This window comes from Zingiber officinale, chromosome 6B (genome assembly GCF_018446385.1).
Source record: "Zingiber officinale cultivar Zhangliang chromosome 6B, Zo_v1.1, whole genome shotgun sequence".
Classification (NCBI taxonomy): Eukaryota; Viridiplantae; Streptophyta; class Magnoliopsida; order Zingiberales; family Zingiberaceae; genus Zingiber; species Zingiber officinale.
In genome coordinates, this window is record NC_055996.1 from 22,211,478 (window position 1) to 22,234,111 (window position 22,634).

At 36.4% G+C, this 22,634-nt stretch overlaps 1 protein-coding gene across 2 annotated transcripts; it reads right to left on the bottom strand.

Annotated features, from left to right (window-relative positions):
- Window positions 1–1,025: 1,025 nt before the first annotated feature.
- LOC121992242 (centrosomal protein of 290 kDa-like) lies at window positions 1,026–19,106 on the bottom strand. 2 transcript variants are annotated; one of them, XM_042546468.1, is made up of 17 exons: window positions 18,942–19,106; window positions 18,297–18,408; window positions 18,004–18,098; window positions 14,455–17,622; window positions 12,697–13,938; window positions 11,192–12,532; window positions 9,849–11,051; window positions 8,430–9,662; window positions 7,299–8,246; window positions 6,163–7,110; window positions 4,824–6,014; window positions 3,760–4,713; window positions 3,371–3,613; window positions 3,122–3,280; window positions 2,379–2,522; window positions 1,694–1,840; window positions 1,026–1,605 (listed from the first exon to the last, which is right to left on the bottom strand). In XM_042546468.1, exons 3-17 carry the CDS (start codon window positions 18,058–18,060, stop codon window positions 1,366–1,368), a joined length of 13,218 nt encoding a protein of 4,405 aa, XP_042402402.1. In that variant the 5' UTR covers window positions 18,061–18,098; window positions 18,297–18,408; window positions 18,942–19,106; the 3' UTR covers window positions 1,026–1,365. The 2 variants fall into 2 exon arrangements, with proteins under 2 accessions (XP_042402402.1, XP_042402403.1); XM_042546469.1 differs by having other exon boundaries at window positions 18,004–18,111.
- Between the last annotated feature and the right edge of the window lie 3,528 nt (window positions 19,107–22,634).

Here is a 22,634-nt window from a genome sequence, read left to right on the forward strand (position 1 = left end):
TTTTTCTAAAATAATAGTAGGTGAATTTAACAGTTTACACTTAAAATCATATAAATTTTCAAACTCTAGATTTTACACTAATTATCCAAAAGATAAATTTCTTTAAAAGTTCGGGGTAAAATAAAATTTCCCCTTAACTAAAGCGCCCACCTGCCTTTCAATTATGGCTTCAAGCTTTAGATTGCCTTCTTTGGCCGGTTGACCGACAAATTCCTTTCTATCCAAATATTCTATAAAATAATCAACAAAATTTCTTTTATTTTTTTGAAAGTTTATTATCTGAATTTACATTTTGGTTTAAAAGAGGGATTTTTTTTTTATCACCAAATGTATTAACAAATAGGGCAGCTTTTGGAATGATTTGATTGATGAAGTGATTTTTAGTTAGCATCAACCTTAGCTATGATGCAACGATAGGATATTCAGGTTGTCATTTAAGTATTTACAATTTAATCCTAACTATAGAGAATTTATAAAAAATTTTCTTCAAATAAGGCGCGTAATCAAACTATGTTGGTCTTCTTGATCAATCGCTGCGAGCGCTTCCCGATTTATCCTAATGGTTGATGGAAAAATTCTGTGGGACTAGACCGGTGATCCAAGGTTAGTCAATGATGTTAACTAGGTTTATATTGTCATCCAAGCACCCGCGGTTTGATCCCCAGTTATGACGTATTTGTAGAAATTTTTCCTCCAAATGAGGAGCTCAACCAAAGGATGTTGGGCTTCTAGGGAAGGAGAGTCTTGGTGCAACAATAAAGTTGTTACTTTGTGACCAAAATGTCATGAGTTCGAATCCTAGAAACAACCTATTGCAAAAAAAAAAATTATGTACAATAGATCCTTCCTCGAGACCCGCATGGAAGGAACTTCGTGCATCATATTACCCTTTAGAAACCAATCTCAGAAGCTTCCATCGACGATAGCACTCCTAGTAAACAATCCATTAATCTAGCATTCTTAGATTAACTATCCATTAAGAAAGTGGACATGCCCACTGCATCATTGAACTTAATAGTAAGATGTGCTCCTTGGCTTCTTCAGCCTTGAAAAATTTCTTATTCAGCAAACCAACTACTATCACAAAACACTATACACAAACACAAGTTAAGGTTGTTTACATGATTAAAAATAGAAACTCAAATTGGCATGCAGTCCCCTACTGCACACCGTCGGGTAGGAATCGAACAAAAATAGATTCATAACCCAACACAAAATGTAGGGAATCAATTGTTGTATTTGATTCCCTAACGAATGACAAGAATTACGATGCTACTGCTGCTTCCGGTGAAGCTTTTGGAATGCAAAAAACAAAAGAGATTATACACACAACAAAGAGAAAGAAACTAAATTACCAAAACCATGCTAGTATCTCTTCCCGAGAATAATTCCAATGAATACCGAAACTAATGCCACTCCTAAGATAAACTTGAAGGCCATGATTACTGAAGGATCTGCATCGACGTGAACAATAGGGAATTCGCCCTCGGTATCATGGTGTGCCCATTTACTTGTGATCTTGAGTGCTGAGGTGTCCAATCCAGGATCTCTTGATGTCACCTCCATTGCAATCTTCATTTCAGCTGGAGAAGGTATTCTCTTGACCTGAAGAAACATGGAACGAGAATTAACAAGTGTTTTGTACAGATAACAAAGAGAACTTGACCGATTCAACATAGTGGTTTAGAGTTACCTCTCTCACATTTGTTGTGCAAGCCAACTTCAATGCATTCTCAAGATTGATAATCTTCATTTCCATTTCAGCAGTCTTACTGAGTTTAAGTTTTAATTGGTTAAGTTCCGCTTGGAGAATTCTAACCTTTTTAGCTTCTTCTTTAACCTGCACATTCCAAATAGTAGCAAAACTGAAATCAGCTCATCTACAAATAAAAAGGAACCTTCCAGGTGCACAACAAATGTTTTGTGTTGCTCAACTTTTTCTACTCTGAAGCACTTCAGAATGCAGTGTTTCTGATACTTAGGCTGAGGAATAAACCAGTAGCAAAGTATTTCATGTTACAATTGAAATGTATTTTCAGGTGGTAAACAGTGAGTACTCAGCAATAACAAACTGTGGAATAGAACTACAAACAGATTAAAGTCAAAAGATATTGCCTAAAGATTATACTAAGAAAAGTTGCCCTATAGACACCCTATTACAATGTCAATGGGTAACAGAGTTACTTACCTCCTTGTATATATCCTTTGGCAGGTTGAATGCATCACAGTTGAAGGTGAGGGATAAGAGGGAAACAAAAGGTTCTAATGAAGGTAATTAAATGTGACAACGAATTTGAGATACACTTGCTAAGAATTCATTGCTAATTGACCTGAAATACTGAAGACTAATATGACTTGCTGTTATAGAAAGAACCGACCTTATCCTTGTACTGTGTTTCGGCTTCTAGCAGCTTGTGCTTAAGCTCCTCAACTTGTTTTTCTGGTTGCTTGTTACACTCGAATGAGTCAAATGACCGCTTCAGAGCTTGATTTTTGAACTCCTTTGCTATCAACAATTTTTTCTGTGAAAAGTGATTTACTAGTCAGAAAAATTCGCTACAATTGTTAATCAAGTCACAGATTGATGTATTAAAATGCCAATTCAATAACAAAGAAAAATAATAAACTGTGAAGATCGAAGACAATAACATAAAATTGTTTTATATCACATTATTTTATTAGTTCCACAGACCCAGAAGTGACAATTGAAACCATAAAACACTAGCAATCCTGTGTGGGCAGTACACATTTCATTATGTTATCATTAGACAAGGTCTCTATATGTAACACCGTATTGGTCCATCATAGCAGAAAGAGATCTAAGAACCATATAACATACATTCGTACACCCAGATTTTCTCTTCAATTGGCAATATATGAAAACTGCATCATACAAAACCCTGCCACAATTTCATAATAGCCTTTTTATGATTGACCATATTTAACAACGTCAAAGTTTAGCCATATCAAGAACTGTAGTGCATAAATGAACAATCATGACACAACAGGAATGTCAACGTCTGTTTACTATGTGCAATAATTGCACATAGGTTTCATTACTTCCTAGGAAAATAATAGAATGAAAAGCTGATGAATTTGAAACGACAGTTTAAGATTTTACCTGTTCCATTATGGTTCTATGTGCCATATCAAGTTGCCTTAAAATTTGCTTTAACTGTTTGTCCAAGGAATTTTTTTCATGGATCAAGCTTGCATGACCCTTCATTCTTGCAGTTAGTTCTGCATCCTTCTCTGCAACTGCAGAGACCAAACTTTCAACCTGAAATTTCAAGTTCATGCAAGATGTTAACAACTAGTGACAAACATCAGTGTCGAAAACCATCCTATGGAATAAGAATTCGTAAAATACCTCTTTCGTATAACTTTCCTTGGATAATAGCATCTTTTGTTCAAGCTCCAAAATGTGCGCTTTCAAAATAGATTTATCAGACAGTTCTGCTTTAAGATTTTCTACAAGAGCATTAAGAGAGAACTCATTTGCTTTATATTGGCCTAATTTTTCTTCAGATAAGACAATAGTTGCTTCAAGTTCTTCAATTGCCTTCTCATGCATTCTGCTGATCATGATGTTCTCTTCCAAAACAGAGGTTATCTGCAAACGTTTGTGTATCAGTTAACAAATTTCTCATCCATCCCATCATGTTTAGTTACAGGATATGTGCACCTAATATAAATCTATATCATAAAACTTAAAGTACTTAATTTACATGGATCAATTGAGGATAGGAATTAACTAACCCGCGAATGAAGTTTCTTATTTTCATGGTCAAGCACTAGTACTGTAGCTTCCATCTCTTCCTTTTGAGATGCCAGCTCTTTAAAAGTTCTCAAATGAGTTTCCAGTGAAAGCAGATTCTCTAGCATCTCTCCAGCCTCCAACCCTCTCACCTTTTGTTCTTCATCAGACTCATGTTGCCGGGCTTCATTTTCCTTGAAACAAGATTCAGTTGTAAATTGGAGCTCCAAACCTCTTGAATGTGCCTCAGTTGATGTTAATATGCTGCTAGAATAAAAGGTGTGTTTCTCAACAATATAGTCGTCAGAATGGATGGCTTCCAATAACTCATCAACCTTATTGACTCTATCGTGTTGAGCAGCTAACTCTTCCATGGGTTTTAAGTTCGATGCCAGTTGTTCCTCGCCCATTAGATTGTTTTCAGATGCCTTTTCCTTAGGCTCCTCAACATGGGCTTCAAAAGAAATCACTTTCAATGAATTCACAGACAATTCTTCTTTAAGTGAAGCAATAATTTTGGTAGCTTCCGAGGCTTGTTTTTTATGAAATGCCAATTGTTCTTCAAGTGAATTAAACTTCTCAAGTAATTCCATTGCTTCAGATTCCTTTTCTTTGAAGCTTGCTGTGACTTCCTGGAGTTTCAAGTCTGAATTCTTGAGTAGAGATTCAGTTAATGAATTTAACTCCAAATTTCTGGCTGTAGCTTCTGCCACAGAAAATCTGTGATGCTCCAATTGTTCTTCAGAAAAAGTTAGATTTTGTCTCAGTTCTTCTAGCACAACAGATTTTGCAGATAATTCTGCATTGAGATTTTCGACCATAGAAGAAAGAGAAAAATCCCTTGCCTTCTGTTCCATTAGTTTGTCTTCCAATTCAACTATAGTTGCTTCATGTTCTTTTATTGTCTTTTGATATACTTCATCAAGCACAATCTTCTCTTCCATGATAGAAATTATCTGTAAAATGAATTACTTCATCTGTTAGAAAACAAAGTTGAAAATTTTCTTATAGTGTTAATTTCCAATTTTTATAACTAGAATAGAGATTTAAGACTATATTCACTCACCTGGCTCTGGAGATTCTCCTTTTCAGAATTCAACACTTGCATGAGATTTTCCATTTCTCTCTTAGAAGAATAAAGGTGCATGGATACATCCTCTTTCTCTCCAACAGCTGCATCACATTCTACTTGCAAATTATTTATTTTGGTCTCTTTTGCAGTAAGTTCAGCAGACAAACTCAAGTTGTGTCTCGTTAAATGTTCATTCTCACTTTCAAGTTGGTTGATTTTACTTTTTAATTGCTCCACGAGTCCTTCCAGATCCTGTATTCTGAAAAGTGATTCTTTCAGTTTTTCCTTTTGAGCAGCGCCAGCAGCAGCGAACTCATTAGCGTGTTCCTCATATATTCTCAACTGAATTTCTAGCAAAAGAAGCTTCTCATACAAATGTGTAGCTTCCTGATCTCTCTGCTTATGACCATCAATAGATTCATATAACTGAGATTCCTTTTCTCTAAGACAAGATTCTGTTTGCAGCTGCAGCTCCAAGCTCCTCGAATGTTGCTCAGTCAGTTTCTGTATGATGCTTGCCTGAGAGGAAAGCTGCTCAGTTGTAGCCTCATTTTCAGAGTGGAAAGACACCACCAACTCATTAAGCTTGTTGACCTTATGCTGATTAGCCTCCAACTCTTCCTTGAGTGTTGAGTTTGATATGGTCAGCAAAGCATTTTCTGCTAGTATCTCTTGAACTCTTTGATTATCTTTGGTTACCTTTTGCTGAAGCTCCTTGACATTGTTCTCAAGAGAAAACACTTTCACTGCATTCTCTGCAAGCTCAGCCTTAACTGAAGATACAGTTTCAGAAGCTTGTAGTGACTGTTTTTTATAGAACATGGTTTGTTCTTCACAGGAATTCAACTTCTCAAGCAACTCTCTCACTTCAGACTCAGAATTCTTGGTTAAGGATTCGTTTAGTGAATTTAACTCCATGTTTCTTGCAGTGAATTCCTCCAAAGATTTTCTATAATGTTCTAACTGCTCTTCTGTGTGACTAAGTTTTTGCCCAATTGCTTCTTGCTTAAGAGATTTCTCAGACAATTCTGCCTTGAGACTCTCCACAAGAGAATCAAGAGATAGTTCCCTTGCCTTCAGCACACTCAGTTTCTCTTCCAATTGGGCTATAGTTGATTCAAGCTCTTTTCGTGTGTGTTGGTAAATCTCATTTAGCACAATCTTCTCTTCCATAATAGAAGTTACCTGCAACATCAGTTTATAATTACAAAATAAAATCCATTTCCCAGTATGCATTGGCATATTCTCCTATATAAGAAATCAAACTGTGTTGTAGTTTAAGTTTAAGTGATGTTTTTCTGTATGAAATAAAGACATAAATGTATTCGCTTACCTCCAACTGGAATTTCTCTTTATCAGACCTAAGAAGTTGCATGAGATCCTCTATTTCTCTCTTAGTTGAATGAAGTTGAACAAATATATCTTCTCTCTCTGAAACAACTGCTTCAAAAGCTATTTGCGACTCGTGTATTTTTGCATCACAAATGGAAAGCTCTTCACGCAGACTCAAGGTGTCTCTGGAGAAACCTTCATTGTCAATTTTGTATTGGTCCAACTGGTTATGCAATTGTTCAACATTTTCTTCCAGATGCTGTATCCTGAGAAAGGATTGTTCCAACTTGTCCTCCTGAATAACAATACAAACAGCTGACTCTATAACATGTTCTTCATATGTTCTCAATAGATTTTCAAACAATAGCAGCTTCTCTTGTAAATCTCTAGCTTCCACATCTCTCTTCTTGTGTTTTTCGATAGCTTCATGCAATTGTCCTCTACTTTCGTTGAGGTGAGATTCAGTTGCAAACTGTAACTCCAAACCTCTCGAATGTTCCTCAGTCAATTGCTCTATGGTGCTTGCATGGGAGGCAAGTTTCTCGACAAAAGCCTCCTTCTCTTCATGGATGGATTTCACCAATTCATCAAGCACGTTGATTCTATGTTGATGATCCTCCAGCTTTTCCATAAGTGCCAAGTTTGATGTAGCCAACAACTCATTCTGCGCTACTATCTCTTTGCCTCTTTGATTGGTTTCCAATACCTTGTGCTTAAGCTCTTCAATACTATTTTCAAGAGAACCCACTTCTCTACCATTCACAGCTAAATCTGCTACTTTATCAGACAGTTCAGAATTGAGGCTTTTCACAAGAAAAACAAAATAGATTTCCCTTTCTTTCTGTTCATTTATTTTCTCTTCGAGTTGGACTGTGCTCGCTTCGAGTTCCTTCTTTGTTTTTAGGTACAACTCAGAGAGCCCTATGTTTTCTTCAATGGCTGAGGTTACCTGCAACATTACAACATATTTAGGAAAGAAAGAACAAGGTCCATTTCACAAGGATGCTTTATTTTGTACATTAAAATTATTTAAATGCAGAAAAATTAGACACAAAACATGGTCGCTAATGATTATCAACTGTCTTATGTAGTTAAGTGGCATTTACGGTATATCATACAGCCTATATATTTACTCACCTGGCACTGGAGCTTCTCTTTATCAGACTTAATAAGGCACGTGAACTCCTCCATTTCTCTCTTGGATGAATGAAGCTGCATGGATATGTACTCTTTCTGTGAAACAACTGCATCAAAATCTCTTAGCAGCTCATCTATTTTTGTTTCATACATGGAAAGCTCAACAGATAGGCTCAAATTTTTTTGGGACAAATCATCATTGTCAATTATGCACTGATCCAACTTGCTTTCCAATAGCTCAACAATTTCTTCCAGGTCCTGTATTTTGAGAAGTGACTTTTCCAATTTGTCCTTCTTACTAGCAACAACAACAGCTGATTCACTGGCCTCTTTTTCGTAGGTTCTCAATTGAGTTTCAACCACAAGTACTTTCTCATGCAATTCTCTGGCTTCTAAATCTCTGTGCTTGTGTTTCTGAATAGCTTCTTGCAAGAGGCTTTCATTTTCTTTAAGACGAGATTTGGTTGCAAGGTGGAGCTCCAAGCCTCTCGAATGTTCCTCAGCCAATTTTTCTATGGTGCTTGCATGAGAGGCAAGTTCTTTAACAATGACCTCCTTCTCAGCATGAGCAGAGTTCACTAATTCATTAAGTTCATTGACTTTATGCTGATGAACCTCTAGTTCTTCTTTGAGCATTGAGTTTGATTTAGCTAATAACTTATTTGCTTCTACCATTTCTTCACCTCTTTGATTAGCTTCAGATACATTTTGCTTAAACTTGTCAATGATGTTTTCAAGAGATACCACTTTCGTTGCATTCACAGCGAGCTCTGCAACTTTCTCTGATAATTCTAAGTTGAGCCCTTCCATGAGAGAAACAAGAGAGAATTCCCTTTCCATCCGTTCCTCTAGCTTTTTTTCTAATTGTACTATGGATGATTTGAGTTCCTTCTCCATTTTTGAGTACAATTCTGTGAGCCTGATGTTCTCTTCTTTGTCTAGGTCTATCTGCAATATTAGTTTTTATTCAGTAATCAAAGCATCAAGGACTTTTTTCTACATATATATAACATCTTTAAAACAACGTATATACATATTTAAATGGTCTTTAGTGATTATTTAATTGTCTTACATGGTTTCAACTTCCCGTGGCATATTGCTTGTAATAATAGAGCCTAACTAATCACTCACCTGAATCTGTAGTTTCTCCTTTTCAGACATATGATCTTGTATGACATATTCCATTTCTTTCTTGGATGAAAGAAGTTGCAGGGATATGTATTCTCTCTCTGAAACAGTGGCATCATAAATTATTTGCAGTTCATTTATTTTACTGTGATATCCAGCCAGCTCCTCAGATAAACTTATATTATTTCGGAATAAATCATCATTCTCACTTTGACTTTGATCCAACTTACTCTTCAATTGCTGAACAATTCCTTCCAGATCCTCTATTTTTGAAAGTGATTCATCCAATTGGTCCTTCTGAATTGATGCAACAACAGCTGAATCACTAGCTTGTTTTTCATAAATTCTCAACTGATTTTCAAGAACTAGGAGATTCTCATGCAACTGTATGGCATCCAAATCTCTCTGTTTATGTGCCTCCATAGCTTCTCGCAATAGGAATTCATGTTCTTTGAGATGAGATTCAGTCGCAAGGTGAAGCTCCAAGCCTCTTGAATGTTCCTCTGTCAATTTTTCTATGGTGTTTGCATGAGAAGCAAGTTTCTCAACAGTAGACTCCTTCTCGGCTTGAACAAATTTCACTAATTCACTAAGCTCGTTGACTTTATGATGATGACCATCCAAATCTTCCTTGAGCATTAAGTTTGATACAGTCAAGGACTCATTTTCTGCTTCTATCTTTTCAACTCTCTGATTGGCTTTGGATAACTTTTGCTGGAGTTTCTCAGAACTCTTTTCAAGTGAAACCACTTTCACTGCATTCACCGACAACTCTGCTTTAAGTGAAGTGATAGTCCCAAAAGCTTCTAATGATTGTTCTCTATGAAATGTCGATTGTACTTCGAGAGAAATTAACTTCTCAAGGAATTCTTGCACTTCAGACTCTTTCTTCTGGTAACTTAACTCTGATTGCTGGAGTTTCAACTCTGTAGTTATCAACAAAGATTCATTTAACGAATTCAACTCCATGTTTCTTGCAGTGACTTCTTCCAGAAACCTTTTGTGATGCACCACCTGTTCTTCAGCATAACTAAGCTTTTGTTCTAATGCTTCTTGGTCAAGCAGTTTATCAGACAACTGTTCTTTAAGTCTTTCCACAAGAGAACAAAGAGAAAGTTCTCTTGAATACTGTTCACTTATTTTTTCTTCTAGTTGGATTGTAGTTGTTTCAAGTTCATTCTTTATTTTTTGGTACATCTCAGTGAGCCTAGTATTTTCTTCTGCAACTGGGGTTATCTGCAATGTTAGTTTGTATTCAGTAAACATAGTCCATCTCCCAAGAATGTTAGAAATTAGATATTTTAAAAGCTAGAAATATATGTATCTAGCAAGATGCTCCTCATAATTTACTATCTAATATTGTTTTTAGTTCTAGATGCATACAACAAAAGTATATATAATAAAGCCAATATAATCACTCACCTGGGAATGGAGTTTCTCTTTATCAGACATGAGTACTTGCATAAGGTCCTCCATCTCTCTCTTAGATGAATGAATCAGCATGGACAAATTCTCTTTCTCTAAAATTGCTGCATCTACAGCTACTTGAAACTCTGCAAGCTCCTCAGATAGACTCGTGTTATTTCTGGACAAACCTTCATTCTCACTTTGGCATCGATCCAATTTACATTTAAGTTGCTCAATAAGCCCCTCTAGATCCTGTATTTTAGAAAGTGACTCTTCTAATTTGCCCTTCTGGCTTGCTGCAACAACAGCCGATTCACTAGTCTGAAGCTCATACATTCTCACCTGAGTTTCAAGTGCAAGCAGCTTCTCTAGCAAATCTCTTGCTTCCAATTCTCTCTGCTTTTGTATCTCAATAGCTTCATTCAACTGGGCTTCATTTTCTTTCAAACGAGATTCAGTTATAAATTGGATCTCCAAGCCCCTTGAATGCTCGTCAGTCAATTCCTTGATGGTTTTTGCATGAGAGGCAAGTTGCTGCACATTAACGTCCTTCTCAGCATGGATGGATTTCAACAACTCATGAAGTTCATTGACTGTGTGCTGGTGATCATCCAACACTTCCTTGAGCTTAGAGTTTGATGTGGCCAACAACTGGTTTTCAGATATTAATTCTTCATATCTTAGATTTCCTTCCAATTCTTTTTTCTTAAGCTCCTCAATATTGTTATCAAGAGAAACAACTTTTTCCACATTCTCAGCCAACTCTGCTTTAAGTGAAGAGACACTCTCTGCAGTTTCTAGTGCCTGTTCTTTATAAAATGTCAATAGTTCTTCATAATAACTGATTTTTTCCAGCAATGCTCTAGTTTCAGTCTCCTTTTGCTGATAGCTAGCAGCTGCTTCCAGGAATTCTAAATCTCTTGACTTGATTAAGGATTCATTTAAAGAACTTAACTCCATGTTTTTTGCTGTAAATTCTGCCACAAAGTTTCTTTGTTGTTCTAACTGTTTTTCTGTGTAAGTGATATTTTGTTCAAATATAAGGGATTTCTCAGTGATTTCTGCTTTAAGAGTTTCCACAATAGAATTGAGCGAGAATTCCCTTATCTTCTGCTCACTTAGTTTTTCTTCTAGTTGGGCAATAGTTTCTTCAAGTTTTTTCTTTGTCTTTTCATACATTTCACTGAGCACAATATTCTCTTCTCTAACAGAGGCTACCTGCAATTTTTTGTTTAATATGTCAAAAACAAAGGCCATGTACATGGCATGGTTTTCTATACATATAAAGTACAGAAATCATCCTAGTTAATCATAAATAAACTGTCATAAAGACAAGGACTATATGGGCACGAAATAACCTGAGACTGGAGTTTCTCCTTGTCATAGTTAAGCATTTGCATAACATCTTCCATTTCTTTTCTAGAATGATGGAGTTGCATGGAAATATCTTCTCTCTCTTTAACAGAAACATCAAATGCTAATTGCAATTCATTTATCTTTGTCTCGTATGAGGCAAGCTCCTTAAATAAACTCGAGTTATTTTTGGATAAACTTTCGTTCTCATTTTTGAATTGATCCAACTTGCTTTTCACTTGTTCGATAAGATCTTCCAGATACTGCACTTTGTAAAGTGCATCTTCAAGTTTGTCCTTCTGAGTTTCTGCAACAATAGCTGACTCACTAGCCAGTTTTTCATAAGTTCTCAACTGGGTTTCCAGTGTAAGCAGCTTCTCCTGCAGTTCTCTGGCCTCCAAATCTTTCTGCATATGTTTCTCAATAGCTTCATGTAAAGTAGCCTCCTTTTCAGCATTTAGGGATTCAACTGACTCATGGAGCTCGCCAACTTTATGCTGGTAAGCATCTAACTCTTCTTTGTGTTTCTCATTAACATCATGCAGTTTAGCTTCATATTCTTTGAGACAAGATTCAGCTACAAACTGGAGCTCCACCCCCTTTGAATGGTTGTCAATGAATTTTTCTGTGGTGCTTGCATGAGACATGAGTAGTTCAATAGTAGCCTCCCTCTCATCATGCATTGGCTTCAACAACTCATTAAGTTCATTAACTTTGAGTTCATTTATTTCCAACTCCTCCTTGAGCTTTAAGTTTGTTGTAGCTAATAGCTCGTTTTGAGCAAGTGTCTGTCCACATCTTAGATTGGCTTCTGATAACTTTTCCTGAAGGCAACTGACATCATTTTCAAGAGAAGCTAACTTAACTGCATTCAGCCCCGATTCCATCTTAAGCGATGTGATAATTTTAGTTGATTCCCCTGCTTGTTCTTTGTAAAATGAAAGCTCCTCTTTCAGTGATATTAAGTTTCCAAGCAACTCTTGAGCTTCTAAATCCTTCTGCATGACTTTCTCTGCTGCTTCCTGAAGCTTCAGCTCTGAATCCTTGACCAATGATTCATTTAGTGAATTCAAATCAAAGCTCCTTGAAGTAATTTCCTCAGCAGATTTTTTCTGATATTCCAACTGTTCTTCAGCATATCTAAGTTTTTCTTCTAGTTCAGTTTGTAAAAACAATTTCTCACACAACTCTGCTTTAAGAATTTCCACAAGAGAATCAAGGGTAAATTCGCTGGTCTTCAATTCTTCCAGTTTCCCCTCCAATTGGACCATAGTACCTTCATATTCCTTCTTTTCCTTCTCATATGTTTTACTCAGCATGTTGTTTTCTTCCATGATAAATGTTATCTGCAAAGTTGCTTCTCATTTTAGAAAATGAAGTCCCTTTAGCAAGATTTCTAATTGTACAAATGTGAGATATCATGCTCTTTACTTGCAATTTACCTGCTTGTAGAATTTTACCTATCTACCTTACATTCATGTGCATATATGATTGAGTTATTCATACTAACCTGTGATTGGAGTTTGTCTCTGTCAGAGTAAAGCAATTTCTCGAGGTCCTCTACTTCTTTCTTAGAGTGTTGAAGCTGCATTGATATAGCCTCTTTCTCTGTAGTAGCTGCAATAAGTTGCACCTTTAAATGATTCATTTTGTTCTCATGTTGTGCAAGCTCCTCAGAGAATCTAAGGTTGATTCTGATTATATCTTCATTCTCATTTTTAAATTGATCAGATTTGCTTTGCAATTGCTCAACAATTCCTTCTAGAACTTGTACTCTAGAAAGTGCTTCTTCCAATTGGCCCCTTTGAGTTGTTACAACAATAGCTGAATCAGTAGCTTCTTTTTGGGTAGCTCTCAGCTGAGTTTCCAGTACAAGTAGCTTTTCATGCAGATCTAAGGCTTCCAAGTCTCTCTGCTTGTGTTTCTCGATAGCTTCATGGAGCAGGGATTCATTTTCTTTAAGACACAATTCAGTTTTGGATTGGAATTCCAAACCACGTGAGTGTTCCTCCATCAACTTGGCTATGGTGTCTGCATGAGAAACAAGTTGCTCCATAGTAACCTCCTTCTCAGCATCAATCAATTTTAATGAATCAGTAAGCTCATTGACTTTGTGCTGGTTAGATTCAAGCTCCTTCTTAAGCTTTGTGTTTGATGTAGCTAACAATTCATTTTCAGCTTGTGTTTCCTGAAGTCTTAGATCAGTTTCCAGGATGTTTTGGTTAAGTTTCTCAACTTTGTTTTCAAGGGCAGTCACTTTCATTGCATTTGATGCCAACTCCATCTGAAGTGAAGCAACTGTTTCAGTGGCTTGTAGTGCCTTATCTTTGTAATATGTGAGCTTCTCTTCAATAGATTTTATGTTCTCAAGCAACTCCCTAGCTTCAAACTCCTTTTGCTTGAAACTTGTTGCTGCTTCTTGCTGCTTCAATTCTGAATCTTTGACTAAATATTCATTTAATGAATTCAACTCCAAATTTCTTGCAGTAACTTCTTCGACAGATTTTATATGATGTCCAAGTTGCACATCGACATACCTAAGCTTCTCTTCAAGTTCGGAAATGTGTGCTTGCAGAAGAGATTTCTTAGATAAGTCTATTTTATGACTTTCAACAAGTGAAGTAAGAGATATATCCCTTTCCTTCATTTTGCTTAGTTCTTCCTCCAATTTAACTATAGTTGTTTCAAATTCCTCCTTCAACATTTGGTACGTTTCATTGAGTAGGTTCTTCTCATCCATAATGGAGGTTATCTGCAAAATTATTTTTTTTAAAAAAATAATAAACAACTTTAAACATATAGATGGAAAAACTTATGAACTGTAAGGCAGTTTAGTATAACAAGTACAAAAAGTTAGTGTAACAAAGATGAACATGCAATGATATGTGAAGCAACTACAATTTATCTTAAAAAGATACTACTATCAAGACACAATGACGTGTAGATTCAATAGATAATAAAATTTTAAAAAATAGATTAAGATAATATGAACATGTTCCAAGACAACCAATATGAATCAATTCAAGTTAGGAGATGCATAAGGGTAGAGGGAGATCAAGTAAAAAAAAACAATTAAAGTATGAAGTCATTGAAATAATTAAAGTGATATAGCTTGCCATAGTAGTCAATGGCGGGACCAAATACCAGGGACGGCATAGCTTAAACATGATGACTAGAAACCATGCAACTAACTTGTAAATTATCTACATCAAGAATCCTAAGCATTACATTATCTACAGCAATAGATGTTTTTTAGGTATGTACTTACCTGTGATTGGAGTTCCTCCTTATCAAAGTTCAAAAGTTTCACGTGATGCTCCATTTCTTGCTTATAAGAGTGAAGTTGCATAAACATGTTCTCTTTTTCCGTAATAGCTTCTTCAAATGCTGATCTTAATTCATTCACTTTTATCCTGCAATTTGCAAGCTCCTCAGAGAAACTCATATTATCTTTAGTTAAATGGTCATTCACATTTTTAAGCTGATCAGATTCTTCCATCAACACCTCAACATGTCTTTCCAAATCCTGCAATTTGGAAAGTGACTTTTCAAGTTTCCCATTCTGAACTGCTGCAGTAACAGCAGACTCACGAGCTTGTTCTTCATAAATCCTCAATTGAGCTTCAAGTTCAAGTATCTTCTCATGAAGTTGTTTGGTTTCCATTTCATTTTGTTTGTATTTCTCAATGGTTTCATGCAGTTGTTCCTTCTCATCATGGATGGATTTAAACCAATTATCTAGTTCAACGACTTTGCGCTGGTGAGCTTCTAACTCCTCCTTTAATTTTGAGTTAGATGTAGCCAACAATACATGGTCAGCAAATGTCTGTTCATTTTTTCTGTTAGCTTCTGACACCTCATGCATAAGTTCCTCGACATTGCTTTCAAGAGAATTGATTTTCATTGCTTTCATACTTAACTCTGCATTAAGTGATTTGGCATATTCAGTTACTTCAGCAAACTGTTGTTTAGAAAACGCCAATTCTTCTTCAGTAGCTTTTAACTTGTCAATCAATTCTCTTGCTTCGGACTGCTTTTGATTGAATCTTGCTGCTTCACTCTGGAGTTTCAACTCTGAATCCTTCATTAAAGATTCATTTAACGAATTCAACTCCAAATTCATTGTAGTAAGTTCCTCCACAGCCTTTATGTGCTGTTTCACTTTGTCTTCATCATATTTTAGCTTCTCAAGTAGTTCCTTCTCTCGATCACTCGACACTGCTATTTGTTCTTGAACACTTTCTGTTTCATCTCTTAAGTACTTGAGCTCTTTTTGCAAAATTTGAATTTGATTCTTAGATTCATGAAGTTGTTTCTCCTGAGTCTTAGACAAGTTTTCAAAAAACCTTTTTCCTTCAGTAGCTGAATTGAGAACATCCTGTAATGCCCTCTCCTTTTCATTTGTAGCTTGAAGCATAGATTCAAGAGTCACTGATCGTGCTTGACATACTTCAAGTTTTGTGCTAAGATCATAGACCTTGCTAGTATGAAGATTTAATTCAGCTTCAGCATCTCTCTGTTTTGCTTCTGCATTGCTGAGTAGTTGCCCAAGTTCCTGAGCATGATGATTAGAAGCTTCCAGTGACAATTCCAGTTCTTCTGCTCTCCTTTCAGCATCTTCAGCCCTGGTATGAGATGAATTGATCTTGTACTCCAGCTCAAGACTGCGCTGATGTGTGGCAGTAGTCTGTTCCTCATGTTCTACACATGTTTTGAGGAGATCATTAAGCTCCTTCTCAAGCTCTGAATTTCTCGATGATGACTTGCTCAAAGAAGATTCCAACTGATCAATTCTATCTTCATAATTCTTAAAGCGATGCCTCAGTAACACATTTTCTTCATCTACTTCTTTCCACAAAGCAGTAAGGTGTGTTATTTTCTTTTGGAATTCCTTTTTCTCATTCTCTGCATCAGAACATTTTACTTCAGAAAGATACATTTGTTGCTCGAGCTCAATATTCTTCTTCTCAATGAGCGCCAATCTCATCTCATTTTCTTTCATCTGTGCTCTAAGACCCTCTTCAGCTTCAACTGATGACTGGACTAGAGCTTCTAGCTCAAGGTTTCTGTTGGTAGAAGCTTCTGTGACTATTCTAGATTCATGATGGAGTTGTTCAAAATTTTTTAACTTTTTCTCCAAATCCTCTCTGTATGACAATGTTTCTGAGAGAATGGAATTTGTTTTTTGGGACTCCCGATCGGCCAGATTTATTTTAGTTTCCAATTGGCTATGTAACTCATGCTCTGACAACTTCTTAGTAAGATCCATAACAGAACACTCCAAAGTTATTTTTTCTCTGGTCAAGTCAGATAAATTAGTTTTTAACCTTGATATCTGCACTTCTTGGTTGTTGAAAATAGCTTTCATCGCTTCTCTTTCCTTCATTTGTTCTTGAAGTTCCATTTCCAATTCTTTCAAATGCACAAGCTTTCTCTTGAGATCTTCTTCTAAAGTAGAAAGTGCATTCTCTAATTTGGTAACATCTTCTTGCAAATTCTGTTCAGAAATCTTATGAAGATTCATTTCTTCAGTCAATTTATATATGAAAGCATCTTTAGATGCAAGTTTCTGTTCCAGCTCAACTACTTGTGATTGTAAAATTTCCAAATTCTCCTGGGACATTGAAAGTTCTAATGAAGTAATTTGAAGTGCTTCTGGAACTTGTTTCTCTTCAATTTCACCGTGTAGTTCCTTCAATTCCTTTTCTAAGTTGCTAATTTGAACTTCCATGTACTTCTCATTCATATGCGCCTGTTCCAATTTGTTCTCTAACTCCAAAATTTTCATTGACTGCATCCCTTCTTGTGACATATGATGTCTGCTTAGTTCTTCATATTTATGCATTTCTTCAATTGATGTGGCTAATTCTTCTTCAAGAACCATTATCCTTTTCCTTGAGCCATCCAGTTCCATGGACAATTCAACAGCTGATTTCCTTGCATCAGAAAGTTGTTTATCCTTCATGTCTGTAGCTTCCAGAAAGGAAATAAGCTGCGATTTGTACTTTTGTTCAGCTTCTAAAACTCTATTTTCCATCAACTTCTGTCCAAGTTCAAGTTCTTCACAGTGCTTGTTCATGTCCACCAGCTTGTTATTTGTTTCATCAAGGAGAAAGTTTAGCGAAGCGGTTTCAGCTTCCGAATATCGAAGTTTTCCGAGGGCAGTTTCAAGTTCATTCTCAAGTTCTTTGACTTTTTCTCTGGTGATTATAAAACTAGTATCTGCTTCTGAGCTGCCAACCCGATCAACTGTCTGTGAAGTTTCCATTTTCACCATCGGGTTGCTGAGAGATCTTTCTGATTCATCCATCAATATATCCCTCTCTAATTTTACAGATTCCCTGTCTGAGAGAGGTCCCTCCTCTTGAACATTGTTTTCATTTGTAAATAAGTCTGTAAAGCTAGACTTTGAACTTTGGCTTTCATCCACATCTACCTGCAATTAGAATAATGTAAGAAGCAACAAGCAGGACTTTGTTGAGTAAAATAACGTTTAGAACGGCTAATCAAGGCAAAAGTGTCTGTTTTCTAGATGGGCATGGTATTTCCTACTTATTAGCAGTGTAGCTTCAACTGTTAAAAATCTCTAGAAATGCTAAGCCATTGAGAAAAATATGTGAGATGGTAATTAGAGCAAAAAATGCCTAAGTTTACAAGGAAAAGCCAAACTAATGAACAACATTTCAAAGATTCTATGTCTTAGAAAGTTCAGACATCCAATGAGACCACTCAGAGATGTAAATTGCAGAAAGCACTTCTGCAAACCTTTTAGTAAGAAGTAAAAACTTTAAGGAGGAATTAGTATAGGTATACTAGCCTTCTCAGACAACTTCACTTCGGTCCTGGCCGAACTGTCTTTGAAATCTTCAGCCATTTATCTTAAAAGTCTTTGGAAGTGGGCATGCTTTACCCCTGCCAAACAGAACTAAAACACCTGTGTCTCACAACTTCTTACCACGTACTCTTGCATTCGTTAAACGAAGAAATCATGCTTGAAGGAAGCAATACTTTCAAGTGAGAAAATAAATGTAACCTGTTAAGTCTCCCATGCACGAAACTGACAGCTTTGTTTTTTCATATTACATAAGGAAATAAATGATATTTAGTTACCCGTAGCCACCATTTTCATCTCTGATCAATTTTAATCCAGTGCGAGAGCCAACAGTAACACAAGATTCTGGCAGCCAACTGCTGGAACCAGTTAGACCAGAATACCAATTAGCTGCAAAAAAAAAAAAAAAGGAACGAAATCAGTGGACTACAATCATATGTGTGCACCGTGGATACAATCTCAGCCATTGCAAATAATAAGCATAATGCATTCACATGGGAATAACTGACCTCCAAGGAGATAAATGTTTCTGGTTCCTTAATGATAGTATCATGTTTTTAAGTTGTAAATGCTTCTATAATAATAATTAAAAAAAACATAAACATAAACATAAACATGGCATCAGATTGCAAGAAAGCTTCAGAATAGTACGCGTTTGAACCTTTTAAGATCGGAAAAACAGGAGAGCAGCGGGTACTGTGCACCACACCGAACCGTGATAGAGATTTTGTCAGGAATTAGTACAAGATAACTATGCAAAATCGTCTCTTTTTCTTGCAAAAACCCGGAGAACAAGTAGGTAATGCCGGACCACTTCGATCGAAGAAGTGAATAATAGAGTTATCAGCAGCGAAAACCACAAAACGAAACCCGACACTTTCATCACGACCTATGAATAAAAACGAACTTTTACAGAAACCCACCGGTTTTGATTAGCAGCCTAAGCCGAATCAGACGATCGCAAGTGCACCGAAGTAATGGAGGCTTGCCTTGGAACGATCGAGTGATGATCGACGGAGTGGGTGACTTCGAAGGCACTGCGTCCTGCTCTCGATCCGCTGGCAACAACTAGAAAAGGAGAGAGAAGATTAAGAAAGAGAGGGAATCTTCATTCGAGCGAAGCAAAAAGAAGTTGGCCTGGGACCCGGCCTCTGTGCTCACCGCTGCCACCTACCGGTGAGGTTACCATCGCATCATATGGGAGGATATTGGAGAAGTTGAATTACCATAGTGCCCCTCTAAGTAGCTCATATCCTCCTCGAGGATTTGAATAAGCATGCCCGTTGATATCTTTCCTTTGTGACGAAAATACCCTTAAATTGAGTAATAAGATAGCTTATCATTTGTATACTTAATTTAAGATTAATTAAAATTTATAAAAAGTTGAAATGTGTATTAAAGTTAACTATTAATCTATGTCATTCATGAAATTTGTCTCATCAATAAACTAAATATAAGGGTATTTTAGGAAGTGAAGTAGGAGGGCAGTTTAGTCTTTAGAAGCTCCCGCCCGCTGTAACTGGTCGGGACGCGGTTGAGTAATATCGAGCAACGAGAGAGGGCATATTGGTAATTCAGCAGTGGCGAGGCGGGGCCCAACTAACTTTGTGGCATCCAACCAAAACCGCCGACCCAACCGACCTGGCCATGTTTGTGCCGGCGAAGGCGATGGATGGAAAGCTGCTGATGAGGAAGATGAGACGACGACTTCCACCTCACGCTTCTCCCTTTTGCCGTCTTCCTTTTCTCCTCCACCGCACCGCAACGCCCCACGCCAAAGCCCCAGCTTTTGCATCAAAAGCTTCGTCCTACTTTTACATTTCAACATAAGACGGCGTAGTTGAGTTAATAACAAATCTTCTACTATGAAGGAGAGATCTTCTGATCCATAATTTATAAATTAAAAGATGATTTATTATTATAGACCTTTAATTTAGATGAATTCTACTAATTTAAAGATAAATTTTATCTAAATCAATGATCTTTATACAATGAACCATTCTTGATCCATAAATTGTGGACCAAAAAATCTCTATTGTCTACAATGGATCCCTCCGGCTTTCGCCATCAAATCGATCGTGAAGATAAATTCATAAACTTTTTTTATCCACGGATACTTTAGTCATGTACATTTAAAATTTTCTATTAAATTATGTCAGTAGTAATAAATTGAATCATGATAATATTCTCTTTAATTTGTTACTTGGACGGTAAGGACGTTCAAATTATCTTGTAGATATTCACAGTCTGATTATTTAAAGAAATTTTTTAAATTATATATTGTGTCCTTTTGGACAACCATATTTGTTTTTAGTTAAATCTCCATTGAACTGTATTATCCAAAGCCAGAGAAGCTTAAATAAAATATAGTCGGTCTTAATCAAATAGGAATGAGAAGAGTGCGAGATCACAACAAAGTGGGGCCGCCTCCTCGTCCAAAAAGACTTTTAACAAAATTATTATTTCTTTAATCGTCTTGCTGACAAACCCACCCACGTCGACCCACCAACGTGGGCCATGCACAATGACCAAAACACTCCGACATGACGCAGACATTTACACGCTTGGATTGGAAGAAAGAGGAGGGAAGCTAGGGCAATTACGTCCCACAAAAAGTTGTCCCTGCCTGCGCGGTATTTGCTCGTGTCATGGGTCGGCTTTCCAGCTGTAATTAATCTTGAGATCATCATTTTAATTACGGTAATTTACCAAAAAAACGTACTACAATCAATATATTTATCAAAAAATGTATCATAATTTTATATTTATCAAAAAGCACATATAAATGATGTATATTACCGAATATAACCCTATCGCCAACCAACTCCTCTGATCAGTCATCATTTCCCTAGGCATCCGAACCACATTTTTAAAAAACTTAGATATTAAAAAAAAACGATCATTAGGGTACCTCCCTCCTTCGTGACATGCGAGTGCAGCTCGGTCTTGTGAAACCCTAGTTTAGTGTTCGTGAGCCATCAGTTCGAGTTTTTCTCAAGCGGCATCTAGCTAGCATTTCAGTTGAATTAAAAACCAGGAGTGTTCGTGAGCCATCAGTGAAGGATTCTATGGTTTACATTACATTAATTAGCTAGTATCATAATGACGCAAAGACGTCGATCAGGTGAATCATCATCCTCTCCACATCAATTAGCTGTAAAGGTTATCATTTTACAAACTTTGTGATATTGAGAAGTTGAACTAGTATGATTTAATTTTTTTTATTTTTATAAAGTATAGGGTTCAGTTGATGTTGGACAGAAACTGCATCGGAACAGTGTCCTCGGTCACTTTAAAAGTTTTTTTCAACCATCCACGAAGAAAGGAACGCATGGAGGCTGTGTTATTTTACATGACCGACACATAGTGCTGATCAAACAGTCACCCTTTCGTATTTTTTTGGACATAGAAGATATGCAGCACATCCGTGGGATTTTGATAAATATATTTGAAAATTGGGATTCAAGTAGTCAAACCTTTAGATTCTCAGGTACAATTTATAATTTTGTATTTTAATTACAAAGTAGTTGTATGGTAAAATTTAAGCTTTTGCTAAACGTGGGACTGATATGATGCCGTATCAGGCCCAACATGGGTCTGATACGATGGAGTATCAGTGCTTGATATGATATTGTATCATGTCCACGGTGTTCCTAATACTTTTGTATGTGTTGGTAGAAGTCTAATAATAATTTAACTTAGTCTTCCGGTTTGCTTCACAAGAGGAGACGTTTCATTGCTGCTCGGTATTGCAGATCGAGGAGCTTCAATTCCGATTGATTCAGCTAAAGCATCCAGTGACCTTTTTCTAACTTACTTCTCAAACAAAAAAGAAGCTACTAGATTAAGAATTGAGGAGTTGCTTAAATTTTATGGCAATCGCGTTGAAGGCGAAGATGATATTTTATTATTTTGCAAATTCTATATTTTGTATATATTTGTTTGTATCTTATTTTCTTCTAGTACATATAAGGCCCCGTTAAGTCTTATAGATATAGTAGATGATTTTGAGAATCTTGATAGATTCAACTAGGTTGAAGCAATCCATGAATTTATGGCTCCACAATTACCTAAGATTGGGGACATATTTTCATCAACTGAGACAAAACATGCTAACACCAACCTCCCTTACCTAAAGGGATTTGCTAGTCTTTTGACAGTAAGTGTTTAATTTGTGTGAAAATTTTTAATATTTTGCGAACAATTATAAAATAGTTAACCCTTGTCATGGTGAATCAGGCATGATTTTTGGAGCATGTTCCAATCCAAAAACCATACAAAATAAAAGAGCCAGAATAAATAAGTGGAGGAATATTCCTTCATATATTAGTAAGGTGAGAGAAATGATTAACCAAGTTTCATCTGAAGAGGTAAATTTAGAATACTTTGACTATAGTTTGGTTAAAAAGTATGGTTTTAACATGTGGTTTAATATTCTTACAGGTTGTGATTGACCTAATCCCTAACCAAGATGAAAGATCATTGGTTGAGAACCTTGCTGGCGTTGATGACAGTCCACATGCAATGGAGGCATCACAAATTGAAGTGAGTGTAGGAGGAAGGCAGATTAATAAGGATTGTTGTAATTGCATTATTCAAGCAAACATAAATAAAGA